The 16173-nt window shown below is 50.8% G+C and overlaps 2 protein-coding genes across 15 annotated transcripts; one reads left to right on the top strand and one right to left on the bottom strand.

Annotated features, from left to right (window-relative positions):
* Positions 1-4399: 4399 nt before the first annotated feature.
* Positions 4400-12674, top strand: Kat5 (lysine acetyltransferase 5). 12 transcript variants are annotated; one of them, XR_013046699.1, is made up of 14 exons: positions 4400-4482; positions 4582-4648; positions 4969-5037; positions 5127-5263; positions 5524-5706; positions 5796-5870; positions 6183-6257; positions 6977-7225; positions 7301-7390; positions 9977-10117; positions 10192-10285; positions 11715-11903; positions 11980-12061; positions 12149-12674. XR_013046699.1 is itself a non-coding variant. In XM_015999092.3 (14 exons), the coding sequence occupies exons 1-14, from the start codon at positions 4471-4473 to the stop codon at positions 12281-12283; spliced, it is 1569 nt and encodes a 522-aa protein (XP_015854578.1). In that variant the 5' UTR covers positions 4401-4470; the 3' UTR covers positions 12284-12674. The 12 variants fall into 12 exon arrangements, 10 of the variants coding, with proteins under 10 accessions (XP_015854578.1, XP_042115189.1, XP_042115179.1 ...); XR_013046701.1 differs by having other exon boundaries at positions 4401-4482; positions 5551-5706; XM_015999092.3 differs by having other exon boundaries at positions 4401-4482; positions 11715-11874.
* Positions 12675-12736: 62 nt separating this feature from the next.
* On the bottom strand, positions 12737-13864 carry Rnaseh2c (ribonuclease H2 subunit C). Of its 3 annotated transcripts, none has more exons than XM_076557329.1 (4): positions 13636-13864; positions 13330-13511; positions 13136-13255; positions 12737-12905 (listed from the first exon to the last, which is right to left on the bottom strand). In XM_076557329.1, the coding sequence occupies exons 1-4, from the start codon at positions 13805-13807 to the stop codon at positions 12789-12791; spliced, it is 591 nt and encodes a 196-aa protein (XP_076413444.1). In that variant the 5' UTR covers positions 13808-13864; the 3' UTR covers positions 12737-12788. The 3 variants fall into 3 exon arrangements, with proteins under 3 accessions (XP_076413444.1, XP_006980693.2, XP_076413452.1); XM_006980631.4 differs by having other exon boundaries at positions 12737-12873; positions 13636-13859; XM_076557337.1 differs by having other exon boundaries at positions 13780-13847.
* Between the last annotated feature and the right edge of the window lie 2309 nt (positions 13865-16173).

Here is a 16173-nt window from a genome sequence, read left to right as displayed (position 1 = left end):
CAGGGTACTGAGGCTCCTCCATCAGAGAGCCCAGGTCATCTGATCCCAGATGTTCTGTCTGTGCATCTGTCTTTTCTTCACTCTCTTACTATTCTAGTCAATTCCCAGAGCCACACAAGGACTCAGCAGGCCATGGATTCGCCTTCCCTGCTTGTATGCTTTTGGGAAGGCTTACCTGGCTCTCCCAAACTGTCATTGATTTTTTACAAAAGTATAAGGTAGCAATGGCCACATCACCACCGAAAGATGATGCCACTGACTTGACAGGATGCTGGAGTGACCCAGGCTGGAGAACCGAGGTGTGAGGATAGAAATGGTGCCTGTCACCATTCCCAATGGCTATCTTGGACAATCTGTGTTCCCTGTCTATAGAGGCTGGCTATAATGACAGCTCTCAATCCTTCTGGGAGAGTGCTCCTGGTTTGGGTGGTGGTGAGAGACGTTTCTAGCAAGATGAAAGTAAGCTTCTGCCAAGGAGCCATGGCTGCTGCTGAGTCATGCTGAGAGCCTCAAGCCTGGTAGCTAGGCAACCAGCGGAACAGCAATTCTGCGTTTGGAGGGCTAGTGCAGCAGGTATCAGGACATATTATTTCTGTTCGGTTCCCAGCACCCACAACCACCTATAACTCCAGTTTCAAGTAATCTAATACCTCTCTGGCCTCCCCAGGCACCCGCACACTTATGCACAGGTAGATACATAATAATAATAATAATAATAATAATAATAATAATGATGATGATAAAAGGCTCGTGGTGGTTGCACATACCTTTGATCCCAGCAATCAAGGCAGAGGCAAGCAGATCTCTGTGAGTTTGAGGCCAGCCTGGTCTACAAAGAGAGTTCCAGGACAGCTAGGACTACACAGAGAAACCCTGTCTCAAAACAGACAAACAAAAACATATCTCCAAAAAGCAATAATAATAAATACTTTAAACTCAGTTAAATCAAAAGACAGAGAGAGAGCAAGACTAGTCTGTAAGCCCCCCTCTTTAGGTACACGATTTCAGAGTCAAGCTGTCACTTTCTCTGAGAAACATCTGTACTGTTAGGATTTGACTTCTGCTCTCCTAATAAGGGCACCTTCCTGGATCCTGGGATAGTACCCAATGCTGGCAGGGAACTGTCCAGCTCTAAAGTACACCACACTAGAATTCACTTTGGATATTTACGGATAGCACAACCAAGCATCTTTGTACCTGCTAACTGGTTGGTTTACCTTGCAAGTGAGCTATCTTAGTTCCCTGGCCCTGGGAACCAGTCCTTGGGCTCATGTCCAGCATGGTAATGATAGCCAATGTTTATTGGGATGGGCTGTGTGCCAAATGTTGAGCTAAATACTGTTCAAATGTTATTATCACTACATCTAACGATTACAGCCAGCCTTTATAGTACCGTTAATATCACACCATTATAGGTCAGTTGATATGCTCGATATCAAGTGACATGTCAGGCACACAGCTTAATTGGGGGCAGGGGTGGCAAGGAGATGACCCCGAGCTGTCTGTCCTGACTAGTTTTATGTCAACTTGACACAAGCTAGAGTCATCGGAGAAGAGGGACTCTGGATTGAGAAAATGCCTTCATAAGATTTGTCTGTACGCCAGTCTGGAATTCATTTTCTTCATTAGTGATTGATGTGATTGTGGGTGGTGCCATCCCTGAGCAAACAGTCCTGGGGTCTGTAAAAAGTAGGCAGAACAAGCTACGGGGAGCAAGCTAGTAAGCAGCATTCCTTCAGGGCCTCTCCATCCTTCCTGCCCTGGCTTCCCTAGATGTTACACAAGCTGTAACATGAAATAAACCCTTTCCTCCCAGGGTGCTTTTGGACATGGTGTTTATCACAGCAACAGAAACCCTAAGTAAGACAGTCTGATTCCAGAGATATTGAACATGCTCCTATAATTACAGTTCTTGGGAGGCTGAGGCAGGAGGATCATGTGTTTGAGGCCAGCCTAGGACTCAGGAACAAAGCAATAAAAAAGAGGGGGAGGGTAAAAGCTCCCTTCTAAACGGTAGCTGTCACAGAGTGACGGCGCTGGCCGGAGCCTCGGGGGCATGTCAGAATTCCTTCCGTCCTCCCTCTGGCCCCACAGCACTCAGCTCAGGTAACGGGATGCTGCTCTGAGCAGTGCTCGCAGACCAAGGTCCTTAATACAGCACAAAAATCCACTTCCCTTCGACTTCGTGGGATGGTCGGCTTCCTGCCTGATGGGGTTTTATAAAAAACACAGGCCGGCGGCTCCCACCCTAGGGAATCCTCACACTGGTATTTACCTCAACTGGTATTTACAGCAGCCCTGGATATAGCAATATAGGTAAGCTATACATATGCTATGATAAAGTGGTCACCCAGGTAGAGTGACATTTATATATATTTTATTTTACTCCCCGCCCCAACAGAATCTCTCTGTGTAGCCCTGGCTATCCTAGAACTCTCTCTGTAGACCAGGCTGGCCCCAAACTCAATTTACAGAGATCCTCCTGCTCTGCTCCCAAGTGCTGGCATTAAAGGTGTATACACCCAGCTATTACTTTACTTTCTTGTTGTTGTTGTTCTGGGTTTTTTTTTTTTTTTTTTTTTTTTTTTTTTTTGAGACAGGGTTTCTCTGTGTAGCCGTGGCTGTCCTGGAACTTACTCTGTAGACCAGGCTGGCCTCAAACTCACAGAGATCTGCCTGCCTCTGCCTCCTGAGTGCTGGGATTACAGGTGTGTGCCACTACTGCTCAGCTTTACTTTTTGAGACAATTCTTATTATATAGTCCTGTCTGGCCTAGAATTCATTACACAGACCAGCCTGGCCTTGAAGTCAGAGCTCTGTCTGCTGCTGTCTCCCCAGTACTAGGATTAAAATACAGCTTATTTTATTTTATACAAATTCTCACTACATAGTCCAACCTGGCCTTGAATTCGATAGTCTCTTGCCTTGGCCTTCCTCTTATTGGGACTGCAAATATGGGCCACCACACCTGGACAGAGATGACATTTTAGAGGGGAGACAGCAAGTTTCCATGTTGACAACCCCTCATACCGTTTCTGAGATCTTTCCAGCTTTTTGGATCTGACATCCTTTGGATATGTAGTCCTAGATAAGATAGCTACACAAAGAACAATACCTTGGGTTTGGGTTTGACTCTGATGACCCCATGGGGTGCCCTCCCTCATTCCCTGGGCTTGGAGTGTCCAAATATCCAGGACAACCTTCACGATTCGCTCTGGCCATATGCTAAGTAAGAAGGAAAGAAAACCCTACTTCCTCATCAGGACACAGCCAGTAAGAAGTCAGCAAGACAAGCCCAACTCGTGGCCTCCCTTCCTCTTCCGAACCCCATTCTGGTTGATCTACTTTTAAAGGGTGTCCTTGAGGCTGGAGAGATGGCTTAGTGGTTAAAAGCACTGACTGTTCTTTCAGAATACCCAGATTATATTCCCAGCACCCATATGCTGGCTCACCATCTTTAAATCTAGCACCAGGAGATCAGATGCTCCTTCCTGGCTTCTGTTGGCTTCAGGCAGCCATGTAGTGCACAGACATACATGAGGCCAAACACCCATACATAATTTTGTTTTTGTCCTGAAGCTCACTCTGTATACCAAGCTGAGCTCAAACTCACAGAGATCTACTTGCCTCTGCCTCCCACCAGGCAGCAGAAAGATCCACTTCTAATCCAATTTCTGAGGTGGGAAAGACACACTTTTAATCTGGATCTTTAAAATGAGAAGACCCACCTCTAATTTCCGAACACACCCTGCTGCTGGAAGCCTATGCCTGCTGAAGGAAGCCTATATAAGGGCACGGAAGGAGCTTTTTCCCCCCTCAAGAGTTTGTGTAGTCTTGGCTGTCCTGGAGACCGCTCTGTAGACCAGGCTGGCCTCCAACTCAAGAGATTCGCCTGCCTCTGCCTCCCGAGTGCTAGGATTAAAGGCGTGCGCCACCACGCCTTTAAAATAGCCTTCTACTATTTTAAGAAGAGAAACCCAGTATACAAAACTTAAAGAAAAATCCTGCTAAGTCCCTGTGCCTGTGCAACGATATGCAAACACGTGGCTGGGTCTTCAAAGCTCTTTAGCCCTAGCGACTCTCCAGGGTTCAAAACCTCACTTCCCAGCTTCTTACTCAGGGCGACGCTTCCCGCAGCCACTACGAGGCGCCCAAACAAAGCCTCGGGTCAAAGCCTAAACACTTCATCTGCGTGACCCGCGTCGCACCCGGTGGGCGTCACGTGACAGGCTCGGTTTTCCTCCAATCGCAGTGCGAGTTGTGGGGATTCCATCTATTACTTGCTCTCAGGCTTACAACACCCTGCTCTTCCAGCCCTGGAATGGGCTTGATCCTTGCTACCAGCCAGCCAGTAGCGACTCTCAAGTGTTACACTCTCAACTAGCTTCGAGGGGCTCGGGCCTGCAGCTCACTCGGTTCCGGAAGTGACGTTCCCCAGAGGGGCCGGAAGTGGCAGTGGAGGGAGGGAAGATGGCGGAGGTGGTGAGTCCGGTGCCCGGGGCGGGGCGGAGGGAGCCAGGGGAGGTGGGTAGAGCCCGAGGCCCCCCAGTAGCCGACCCTGGCGCCGCGCTGTCTCCCCAGGGGGAGATAATCGAGGGCTGCCGCCTGCCCGTGCTGCGGCGCAACCAGGACAACGAAGATGAGTGGCGTGAGTGACGTCGGGGGGCGGGTCCAAGGAACCAGAGGGCGAGGGGCGGGAGGGAGTCAACGAGCCCACGGGAGAGGGAGGGGCTTCTGCAATCCCGGGGCGGTCGCAGAGACTCGGAAGGAGGGGCGTGGCTTTTAGACGTACGGAGAGGAGCCGGGCGGGGCTTGCAGTGAGGTGTCTCTTGGAGACCAAGTAGGTCTTGAGCCAACCCTTCCAGGTGCTGGGGCAGAGGGATCCAGCCTGGAGGTGGAATTCAGGTCGAAGGGTGGAGTCTCATGACCTGGCTTGGCTGAGACCCCCTGTCTGTGTTGTTCCCATAGCCCTGGCTGAGATCCTGAGCGTGAAGGACATCAGTGGCCGGAAGCTTTTCTATGTCCATTACATTGATTGTGAGTCCTGGGCCCGGGCAAAGTGGGGTTGCTGGATAGGGTTGAGGGCAGCCCCTGGCATTCCCTCCTGAACCATTTCACTGCTGCAGTCAACAAACGTCTGGATGAATGGGTGACTCACGAGCGGCTGGACTTAAAGAAGATCCAGTTCCCCAAGAAAGAGGCCAAGACCCCTACCAAGAACGGACTTCCTGGGTCCCGCCCCGGCTCTCCCGAAAGAGAGGTGGTGAGTAGGTCCCCCATTTCACCTTTCTCTCCTGCCTCTTCCTTCTCGCATCTCTTGGCCTCGGGTTCCTGAATGGGCAGGAGGCAGCATTCTCCTGCCATCCATGACTTCAGCTTGCAAAGGATGGGGGCCAAATTGCAGGTGTAGCTTCCAGAGTCCACTATTGCCTTGCTTTAGAGAAGGCAGAGGGTGGGATTGGATCACTCCATGTTGAGGGGCCCATCAGCCCCTTGGCCATCCCACCACCATCCCCACCCCAGAGGAAGACTCTGGACCTATCTCTACAGCCGGCCTCCGCCCAGGCCAGCGGGAAGACCTTGCCAATCCCGGTCCAGATCACACTCCGCTTCAACCTGCCCAAGGAGCGGGAGGCCATTCCCGGTGGCGAGCCCGACCAGCCGCTCTCCTCCAGCTCCTGCCTGCAACCCAACCACCGCTCAACGGTACCCTCAGCAATTCCAGGGACCTTGCTTTCTTCTCAGGTCCCACCTTCTCTACCTTCTGACCCACCTTTCTTGGTTTCTCTCTGCAGAAACGGAAGGTGGAGGTGGTTTCACCAGCAACTCCAGTGCCCAGCGAGACAGCCCCAGCCTCAGTTTTCCCCCAGGTGAGTCTTCCAGTTTCTTCTCCGTCTTTTACAAGATTTATTTTTATTTTATGTGTATGATTTTTTGTCTGCGTTATGTATGTGCACCACTTGCATGCCTGGTGCCCATGGCCAGAAAAGGGCTTTGGGTCCGTTGAAACTGGAGTTAGAGATGGTGGTGAGCCACCATACATGCTGGGAAAAGAGTCCATGTCCTCTGGAAGAGCAGTCAAGGTTCTTAGCTGCTGAGCCACCTTGACAGCCCTCCAGTCTTTCCTCCCTCTTCATCTTTCTTGCAGCCTCAGTCACCCTTTCTCTTCTTCTCATCCACAGAATGGGTCGGCCCGTAGGGCAGTGGCAGCACAGCCAGGCCGGAAGAGGAAATCTAACTGCTTGGGCACTGATGAGGTGGGTATATCAAGGAATAGAGGAAGAGGAAAGCTGGGTGAAGAGATGGATTTGGGCAGAGAGTTCATTCAGTGACTAATTTAAAAGCAAACAAGAAGCCGGGCAGTGGTGGCAGCCCAAGCCTTTAATTCTAGCAACTTGGGAGGCAGAGGCAGGGGGATCTCTGAATCTGAGGCCAGCCTGGGCTACAGAGTGAGTTCCAAGACCACCAGAGCTACACAGAGAAGCCCTGTGTCAAGGAGGGGGTGAGGACGGACACAAAACAAATGAGGTGGTAGGCAGTAAGGTGTTGATGAGATTAAGAGCCAGGCAGAGGTCAAGGGGCACTGCTGGAGAAGGAACTGGTCAGGCAAACCAGTCTTTGTCAGGAATGTTTTACTGAAGCTTCTCCCCAACTAGCAAGCCAAAAATAGTTTATTGTTTTGAAGATTTTTTTTGTTATAAAGCTGTTATTCTTAGCAAAATTAATGCATGTTCATCTCAGAAAGTATGAAAAATACAAATAAACAGGAAAAAAGGAGCCAGGTAGATTAGCTATTGGGTGATTTTTTTATTTTTAAATCACAGTTTCTCAGTTTTGGTTTATTTTGGAAAGAGGATTATGGTGCTTTCCCCTTAGTTGATGTTATGCTTGGAGGAAGAAACCTGTGTCTGGGTTGAGAGCCATGTTCTGCTGATCTGTCTGCTACAATCTACTATTTCCCACTTGCCTTGGGCAGGACTCTCAGGACAGCTCAGATGGAATACCGTCAGCGCCACGAATGACGGGCAGCTTGGTGTCTGACCGGAGTCACGACGACATTGTCACCCGGATGAAGAACATCGAGTGTATTGAGCTTGGCCGGCATCGCCTCAAGCCGTGGTACTTCTCCCCGTACCCACAAGAGCTCACCACACTACCTGTCCTCTACCTGTGCGAATTTTGCCTCAAATATGGCCGTAGCCTCAAGTGTCTGCAGCGCCACTTGGTATGAGGGGTCCTGGGAGGCTGCCTACCCAGTATACCCACAGCAGTCCCCACCTGATCCTCCTTTTGTCCTTAGACCAAATGTGACCTTCGGCACCCTCCAGGCAATGAAATTTACCGCAAGGGCACCATCTCCTTTTTTGAGATTGATGGACGGAAAAACAAGGTCAGTGGCTAGGGCAACAGGGCCCAGAATAAGTCATATGAACAACTTTTTCCTGCCCACAACACTTGACAACTCTGGTTCAACCTGTTTTTATTGAATTCCTGATGGAGAGCAGGGCTGCAGGAATGTATGGAATACTAGGATTTAGACACGCTATTCCCTGAAAGTCACTGTCCATGACAGCAGCACACACACACATACACACCACAGCTATTCAGATCCCAGTGTGAGAAGTGTTGTGAAGCCAAGGGTAAGTTAGCAGAGTTCAAAGGAAGCTATCATCAGAACTTTTAGGCAGTGCATGCCTGTAATCCTAACACTCAGAAAAGTCCTGAGTTCAAGGTTAACCTGGGCTATAGTGAGTTCCAAGCCAACCTGGGCTATAAAATGAGAGAGACATTGATTCGAGGAACCCAAAACAAACAGCAACAAAAATAAAAACTTATGGGGGCAAAGGTCAAATGTAAACTAGAAGCAGTTTAAAGAATAGTTTAGCCCAGCATGGTAATCACAGCACCCAGGAGGCTGAGGCCGGAGTATTTGAAATTCAGAAACAAAAAGGGTCATGGATGGGTATGATGGCACATGCTGTGATCCCAGCACTCAGGAAGCAGAGGCAGGTGGATCTCTGCTGGTCTGTAAGGAGTTCTGGGCCAGGTAAGGATATAATCAAATCCTTTTTTGAGAAAGTGTCCAGGTTGACCTGTGAACCTGGACATGAAGGAGAGAACATGTCTAAGGCAGTTCTAAGCAGCTGGGTTCAGAGATGCGAGACTGACGCAGGACAGTATGTGTGAAAGGGGTGGGGATGAGGCAAGACTTTTGAAGGCCAGAGGTCAGGTGGCAGGAACAAGAGCCGTGGAGGAGCAGGTTTGGGTCTTGTAGGTGAGAAGTTTAGAGCCCCTTGAGATACTCGCCTCTCTTGGGCCTCCAGGATAATTGAGGGAGAGACGCAGGTACTAGGATTAGTGGGGGGAGCTCGAGAAAAAGACAAAGTCACACACTGTTCCCTTTTTTTTTTTTTCCCCTTTGGTTTTTTAAGACAAGGTTTCCCTATATAGCCCTGGCTGTCCTGGAACTCACTATGTAGTTCAGGCCTGCCTCTGCCTCCTGAGTGCTGGAATTAAAGGTGTGTGCCACCAGCTGCTCTGTGTTAAGTGTGGTGTCTGAGGAAATGATCAGCAGGTGGTTACAAAGCTATCTAAAATTCCTCTAGAAACCATGTGTGTGGTAAAGCATCCAGGCCAAGTTTTACAGGAAGAACCACTAAGGCTGGCATTTTCTTAAACCTCCATTGGAGGGGGTTGGGGATTTAGCTCAGTGGTAGAGTGCTTGCCTAGCAAGTGCAAGGCCCTGGGTTTGGTCCTCAGTTCCAACAAAAAAAAAAAAAAAAGAAAGAAAGAAAGAAAAAAAAAAGAAAAACCTCCACTGGAGAATAGCAGACCAGTTCCCAAGAGGCATCACTATGGCTAGAGTATTAGGGATTTGACACCCAAGGACAGCCACATGGGTAGAACTTCTCTCCTAAGACTGAGTGCGAGGCTAACTTCATGGGAAAACCTTTTTTTAAGATTTATTTATTATGTATACAGCGTTCTGCCTGCAGGCCAGAAGAGGTCGCCAGATCTCATTACAGATGGTTGGGAGCCATGTGGTTGCTGGGAATTGAACTCAGGACCTCTGGAAGAACAGCCAGTGCCCTTAACCTCTGAGCCATCTCTCCAGCCCAGGAAAACCTTTTTTAAAAGGGGGGGTAGGGGACAGCAATGATGGTGCACGCCTTTATTCCCAGCACTCTGGTGGCAGAGGCAGACAGGTCTACAGAGTGAGTTCCAGAACAGCCAAGGCTACAGAGTAACCCTGTCTCGAAAAACAGACAGAACAAACAAAAAGGTCTCACTAGGTAGCCCTAGCTGACTAACTTCAAACTTACATCCTGCCTCAGCCTCCTAAGTGCTGAGATTATCAGCATACACTGTCATGCCTGGCTTGGAAGTTGACTCTTGTTAATGGAACAGAGGGCAGGGCCGGCTTTACTGGGTATATGGAAAGCTGTGCAGCTCACCAGGGGGGCAGGCAGCTAGATACTAGTACACATGCTCCTGGACACTTACGTGGCCCTTAGCCAGGTGGTGGTGGTGGCACACACCTTTAACCCCAGCACTCAGGAGGCAGAGCCAGGCGGATCTCTGTGAGTTTGAGGCCAGCCTGGGCTACAGAGTGAGATCCAGGACAATAAAGACTACACAGAGAAACCCTGTCTCAGAATAAAAAAAAAAGTGGTCCTTACCTAAGCAGTGGTGATGGACTGACTGGTGGGTCAGGGTCCTAGGAGGGACGCTCACCACCAGTCAACTGCAGTTGCACATCCTCAGAGCCCTTGAAATGGCTCAGTGGGTAGAAGTCCTTGTCACACAACCTGAGCACTTGAGTCCACTCTGTAGAACCCTTAGTGGATGGAGAGGACTCCCAAGAGGCTCCTGACATGCATGTTGTGGTACGTGTACTCTTGCAGTCACATGTGCCACAGTAAAATGTAACTCTTTATAGTACCCCCAGAGTGCTGACAGGCCCTTTTCTTTACAGAGTTACTCACAAAACCTGTGTCTTCTGGCCAAGTGCTTCCTCGACCACAAGACACTGTACTATGACACAGACCCCTTCCTCTTCTACGTGATGACAGAGTATGACTGCAAAGGCTTCCACATTGTGGGCTACTTCTCCAAGGTCAGCACTCACCCAGACTGTCCCTCGGCCCTGCCCCGAGCCAGGCCTTCGATAAAATCCACCTGTTCTTCCAGGAAAAAGAGTCCACAGAAGATTACAATGTGGCCTGTATCCTGACTCTGCCTCCCTATCAGCGCCGGGGCTATGGCAAGCTGCTTATTGAGTTCAGTGAGTATGTGCTGCCCTACCAGGAGCCTGGGGCTTCCCTTCATCTGTGCTTTACATGCAGACATGCCAGTCACCAGGAGAGCTGCCAGAAATAAAGGGGGCACTCTCCCAAGGTCCTTTTCTCAAGTAACTGCCCTATTTCCCGGAGTGGGTACCCAGCACCCACTTCTCTTTGGTTAAAGGTTTAAGCGTCCCCCAACTTTTCCTGTCTGGAGCAGCTCAGCTCCTCATGTTCATCTCTGGGTGTGTACCATAGTAAGTTCCTGGTTATGGCACCAGGCATGCCCTGAGCCTTGTAGGCAGTAGATGTCCAAAGGCTATTTAATCCACTAAAAGATGAACTTGTAGCCCCTTCTCATCACAGGTGGGCTCTTAACTCTGTAGTCACATTCTGTTAACCCATCCATCCCCATTCCATTCACTTAACTATTCTCTGATCTAGGAGTCAGGGAAGAAGCCTTAGCTTTTCTGCTGGTGAAACACAGATCTCTACTTGTTCAAAGTCAGGATCTGTTTGGAATATTTTATTAGCTGAGTGGTTCCAAGTTGGAAATCACATTCTCTGGAAACTCAGCCTGGGAGAGCAGGCGAAAGGAAACTCAGGGGACAGACCACAGACGTGCCATTAGGCAGATAAAAGGGCAGGAGGCAATCACTGGACAGGGTCAGGAACTCAGAACTATAGAGGCAAGGATGGCATCCAGTGGGTTCATGGGACTGTACACCCTGCTCCAACGTTGAGTAGGAACCCTATGCTCTCTTCCCCTTCCGGCCTCCTCCCCAGACACCAGCCTCTCCAGCCCATCTTGTCCAGGGGAGATTGGGCAAAGAGGGTAAGACTAGCCAACAGGGATAGCCAGGAGCAGAAAGTGCCAGTGTAGCTGAAGGTAAGGGACATCCCCCAGGGCCTTGGCGAGAGAAGAGAGCTGTCAGCTCTGCAGGACCTAAAGGTCTCATCATGAACTGTCCGGCAGTGCCTAGTGGTCAACACAAGTCAGAGGGATAGGGCCATTACAGAGATCAGTTACCTGGCTCTGAGGAGGCACCACTCTACTTTTCTGTTCCATCCTCAACCACCCAGGCCACCCTGGTGGTGGGAGCAGCTGACACTGCCAGGACCACAGCTAGGGAAATGAACGACACTGAAAAGTGTCCTCCAAGTGTCCTCAGATCATAAGGTTCCTTACCACCAGCCAGTGCCCCCAGACACAGGCTGGGGTGGCAAAGGAAAATCCACCACTTCCATCTCGTTAGCTTTCAGTGGCTGGCAAGTACCCCGTTGTAGCTGAGTTTCTAGGGCTTCCAGCTCCCCTACTATCTCTCCTCCATTACCAAGAGTACCACAGGCTCGCTCTGCCAGCATCTGCTCTTCCTCACTGCTGTGTGTCCCTGTGATGCTTACTCAGCCCCCTGTGCTCCATTGCTTCAGGCTATGAACTCTCTAAAGTAGAAGGGAAGACAGGGACTCCTGAGAAGCCCCTGTCAGATCTTGGCCTCCTATCCTATCGAAGTTACTGGTCCCAAACCATCTTGGAGATCCTGATGGGACTGAAGTCAGAGAGCGGGGAGAGGCCACAGATCACCATCAAGTGAGCCCGAATCCCAGCGGGGGTGCATGGTATGACCCGTCTGTTCCTGGGGCTCCTGGGGACAGAGGAATACCCTCAGGGGTCCTAACCTTTGCCCTCCCACAGTGAGATCAGTGAAATCACCAGTATCAAGAAAGAAGATGTCATCTCCACGCTGCAGTATCTCAATCTCATCAATTACTACAAGGTCAGGAGGCACACCAAGGGGGAGGTGAGTGGGGTACAGGGGCAGAGCCTGTGCGCTGACCACATGCTGGGTCTCTCTCTTGCCCAGGGCCAGTATATCCTCACTCTGTCAGAGGACATCGTGGATGGGCATGAGCGGGCTATGCTCAAGCGGCTCCTTCGAATTGACTCCAAGTGTCTGCACTTCACTCCCAAAGACTGGAGCAAGAGAGGAAAGTGGTGACCAGACACTGCCCACCGCAGCACCAGGAGAGCTGGCAGAAGCGGGGCTGGCAGGCTGCCCTATCCTTCCAAGAGGCACACCAAGGGAGACAGGGCTGAGGACAGCTCCAGAAGGAGAGGCCCAGGAGGGGCCAACTAGTGGCCAGTACCAAGGCAAGCTCAGGGCTAGGCCAACTCCAAGGATGGCTGGCTTATCGGCCCAGGTCTGCTCTGAACACAGGGACCAGAGGGATCCAGGCAGCTGTGTACATTGAGACGGGGGGAGCATTCTGTACAGAGGACTGGTGATTGTAAACATTTCTTTTGTAAAGAAGGAGCTGGAGGGTGGGGTGGGTGCTGGTTGTAAAATTCTGGCCCCTCGTGCCCCCAGCAATAAATTGTTTATATAGGCAGAGGTTATCACAAGTTCTTGCCATGCCAGTTCAGGGCGCTAAGGTGCCCACAGACGCACAGGTGTTGTGAAGAGCTCATTTATTGGGATTAGAAACAGTGGCTCCAAAGTGAATTTACTGCTGGCTTACTGGTGTGAAGGAATCTGTGGCTTTCATTTTCATGCTCTGGCTCTCAGTCCTCGGGCACCTGTGCGTGAATCTGCAACAGGAGTCACTTCTACTATGTGACTTCTGTACAAAACAGGCGGGAACCCAGCTGCTCAGGGTGATAGCCCCCTTCTAGGAGGCCAGATGATAGAGGTGGAGAGTGCCTCCCACCACTCCTCAGGCTGATCCTCCAGAGCCACGGTCCGTCCCCATGGTGCTCACTACCCTAAAATCCCCAAATCACTAGGGCCGATTCAAACCGGGTGGGAGGGCGGGCCGGGCCTAGCGGGGAAAGGGCTCGTGTGTGTACTCACCGCTGCAGCGAGGCTGGGCCAACCCAGGGCCCTGTGCACTTTGGCATCCGGGCCCGGGACCGTTTCAAGACCCCACAGGGTGAAGTGGCTAAAGCTGCCGGTGGCTCCGATAAAGCGGTCCTAGGAGAGGCCGGGTTCAGAATCGAGACGGCAGCTGCCACCCTCACCCCGTGCCTACCCCTCCCTCTGCTCACGAAGTCGCGCTCCAGCGGGTCCTGCGCCTCGTCCGGTTTGTCTTCCGCGTCCCCCGAGAAGTTCAGCTTCTCTATCGGCCCCTCTCCCATCTCCTCCGTCACCATCACGAATCCCGAAAAACCGGGCGGCACAGCTACCTCCTCGCCCCGCAGGCTGCGACCCCGAAACGACACCTGCAGCCCTGCGGGAGGAGCATTCAAAGCCCGTCAGGCAGGCCGGGGCCCCGGGGACTGGGCCGGCGGCTTCTCCCGCGAACCACCAAGCCCGTGAGCTCCGCAGCCTGCGCGGGGCCTGCCGGGCCTCACCGTCGGCACCGCGGCGCACCGCGGGCGTGAAGAAGCGTTCCACCGGAGCGGGCCGGCTCACCAGAACCTCGCAGGGCAGGAGGTGCAGCGTAGCCGGCTCGGCGTCATGCAGCGAGCCAGGGCGCAAGTGGACCCGCTGCTTACCGCCCGCCGTCTCCTCTGGGCTCTCCATCCCGGACGCTCCCGGGCTCAAGCAAAAGCTGGCGGGTGAGGCGCGCGGGGCCTGTCGGGAGACCGAGCGCGCTCGGCGCAGAGTCTTATGGGAATCGTAGTCCTTTCTCGGGGGCCGCCCTCTGCGAAGACACGCCTTCTTGTGGTCAAGTCGTCATTTTTAATTTTTTAAATCTTTAACTGTGTGTGATCTCATCCTCGGGCCTCCACTTCCCGGTGCTGGGGTTTACAGGCTTGTGCCACCACGCCCAGCCCTAACATTTTATGGTTTTTGCTGGCTGTAAAAACGAAATGGATTCCTAGAAGAGTCCTATTTATATAGGTTGTCTGATAAATTATTAATTTGTTTGTTCGTTTTTATTTTTTCGAGACAGGATTTCTCTGCGTAGCTTTGGAGTCTATCCTGGAACTCACTCTGTAGACCAAGCTGGCCTCAAACTCACAGAGATCCGCCCATCTCTGTGTTCGGATTGCTGGGACTAAAGGCATGTGCCACCACTGCCCGGCAAGTTATTGATTTTTGATAGTGATGAGGACTGAACTCAGGGCCTTGAACATACTAAGCAAATGCTCTAGAATCACAACTCTGTAGGAAAAAAGGACCACGAAAAGAACACCCTATCCCTGACTTGACCCCCATTCCTGGAACCAGGGCCAAGGAAAGAACACCTTGCCCCCGTCCTCTCTCCTAGCCCCAAGACTTGAAAATCCCGGTGACTCGCAGACCAAACAATGTTTTAAAGTTGGCAGCCAATCGATACTTCTGGCTGCATTGTAGTTTTCCACGAGCTCACTCTGTGTGTGTGTGTGTGTGTGTGTGTGTGTGTGTGTGTGTGTGTCCGCGCGCGCGCTCCAAAAACCCTATAAAAGCCCTCCCTCCTGCCAGCTCTCTGCTGTCTCTTCCCCGTTCAGAAGCAGCTGCCACTCTGGGGTTCTCTCCAATAGATACTCTTGCACTGGAAAACACTTTCAGACCCCAGTCCAGGTTATTGATTTTTTAAAATAAGGGACATGAATCCATTTCTCAAACGCATTTTTCTCTGTGTTATTTGTGTTGCAGAGCTTTGTATGTGCATGGTAATTCTTGGTGTAAAGAATTTTTTTTTTTTTGGAAACAGGGTTCCTATGCATATTCCTGGCTGTTCTGGAACTCACTAGGCAGAATAACTGGCCTTGAGCCCAGAGATCTGCCTGTCTTTGACCCCCAAGTTCTGAGATTAAAGGCACATGCTACTACTGCCCAGCAAAGACAACTTTTGATAGTCACTGTAAGAGATTGGTATTGGCTCAGGACCCCAAGACCAAGTTCTCAGCATAAAGGAGATTTACTTGCCCCAGAGTGCCAGAAAGCAGGAAATAAGAGACAAAGAAAAGAGAAAGATGAGGGAGAGGAAAGAGGGGTATTTGTCCAGGAGGGGGACAAAGGACTGCCTCTGAATAGAGATGAGACAGATGTGGCCCATAGGCAAATGGCAGTTTATAAAGGTACGGAGTAAACCCTGTATTAGGATGAGGTGTTTAAATTTAATTTGGCATGTTAATTAGTTGAGCCAAAGGGGGCTTTTGATTGCTGGACTTCAATACTTTGATTGCTGGACTTTGGTAGTCAGCCTCAAGAGGAGGAAGTGGCCAAATAAGGGCATAGGCCTTGGTGGCGAGCTTTAGGATGTAATCTAACAGTTTTTAGCAAAGAAGAGGGAGTGGGGGAAGGGCAAGGCCTGCCAGAGCCATGTCTGTCCTGCTCAAGTTGGCTAGAATTCCTTCAGTCACGGCTGTGGAACGATCTTTGTGCACTGTAAATACGTATTCCTCTCATTGGTTAACAGAGAGCTGACTGGCCTATAGCTGGGCAGGAAGAGATTGGGCGGGAGAGCCAGGAGAACACTGGGAAGAAGGGCAGAGTCTGAGGAGTCTCACAAGACAAGAGGGAGCAGGAAGTGTAGAAAATGAGGTTGTAACAAGCTATAAGCCATGTGTTATTTGTCAGTTATTTGGGAGCAGCTGGTGGGACAGAGCTGACCTGTGGTCCTGACAAAAAAACTCCACCTACAATTTTGTACACTGTAAATATGTATTACTCTCATTGGTTAATAAAAAGATGATTGGCCGATGGCTAGGCAGGGTATTTGGGGCAGAGAGAATGCTGAGGAAGGCAGAACTCAGGAGTTACATATTTTTTTTTTGTTTGTTTTTTTTGTTTTTTTTTTGTTTTTTTTTGTTTTTTTTTGTTTTTCGAGACAGGGTTTCTCTATGTAGCTTTGCGCCTTTCCTGGAACTCACTTGGTAGCCCAGGCTGGCCTCGAACTCACAGAGATCCGCCTGCCTCTGCCTCCCAAGTGCTGGGATTAAAAGCGTGCGCCACCACCG

This window comes from Peromyscus maniculatus, chromosome 1 (assembly GCF_049852395.1).
Source record: "Peromyscus maniculatus bairdii isolate BWxNUB_F1_BW_parent chromosome 1, HU_Pman_BW_mat_3.1, whole genome shotgun sequence".
Classification (NCBI taxonomy): domain Eukaryota; kingdom Metazoa; phylum Chordata; class Mammalia; order Rodentia; family Cricetidae; genus Peromyscus; species Peromyscus maniculatus.
The sequence above is the reverse complement of the archived record's forward strand: the minus strand, read 5'-3'. Positions and strand labels throughout refer to the sequence as shown.

Bases quoted from the DNA above. Each gene is read 5' to 3' on its own strand.
- Kat5 (XM_042259245.2), top strand. The intron at 5,264-5,523 runs GTGAGTAGGTCC...TCCCCACCCCAG, and splicing joins GCTCTCCCGAAAGAGAGGTG to AGGAAGACTCTGGACCTATC. The intron at 6,258-6,976 runs GTGGGTATATCA...TGCCTTGGGCAG, and splicing joins ACTGCTTGGGCACTGATGAG to GACTCTCAGGACAGCTCAGA.
- Rnaseh2c (XM_076557329.1), bottom strand. From the start codon at position 13,807: ATGGAGAGCCCAGAGGAGACGGCGGGCGGTAAGCAGCGGGTCCACTTG. The intron at 13,512-13,635 runs GTGAGGCCCGGC...CTCCTCCCGCAG, and splicing joins GGTGCGCCGCGGTGCCGACG to GGCTGCAGGTGTCGTTTCGG. The intron at 13,256-13,329 runs GTGAGCAGAGGG...GGCCTCTCCTAG, and splicing joins ACCCGCTGGAGCGCGACTTC to GACCGCTTTATCGGAGCCAC.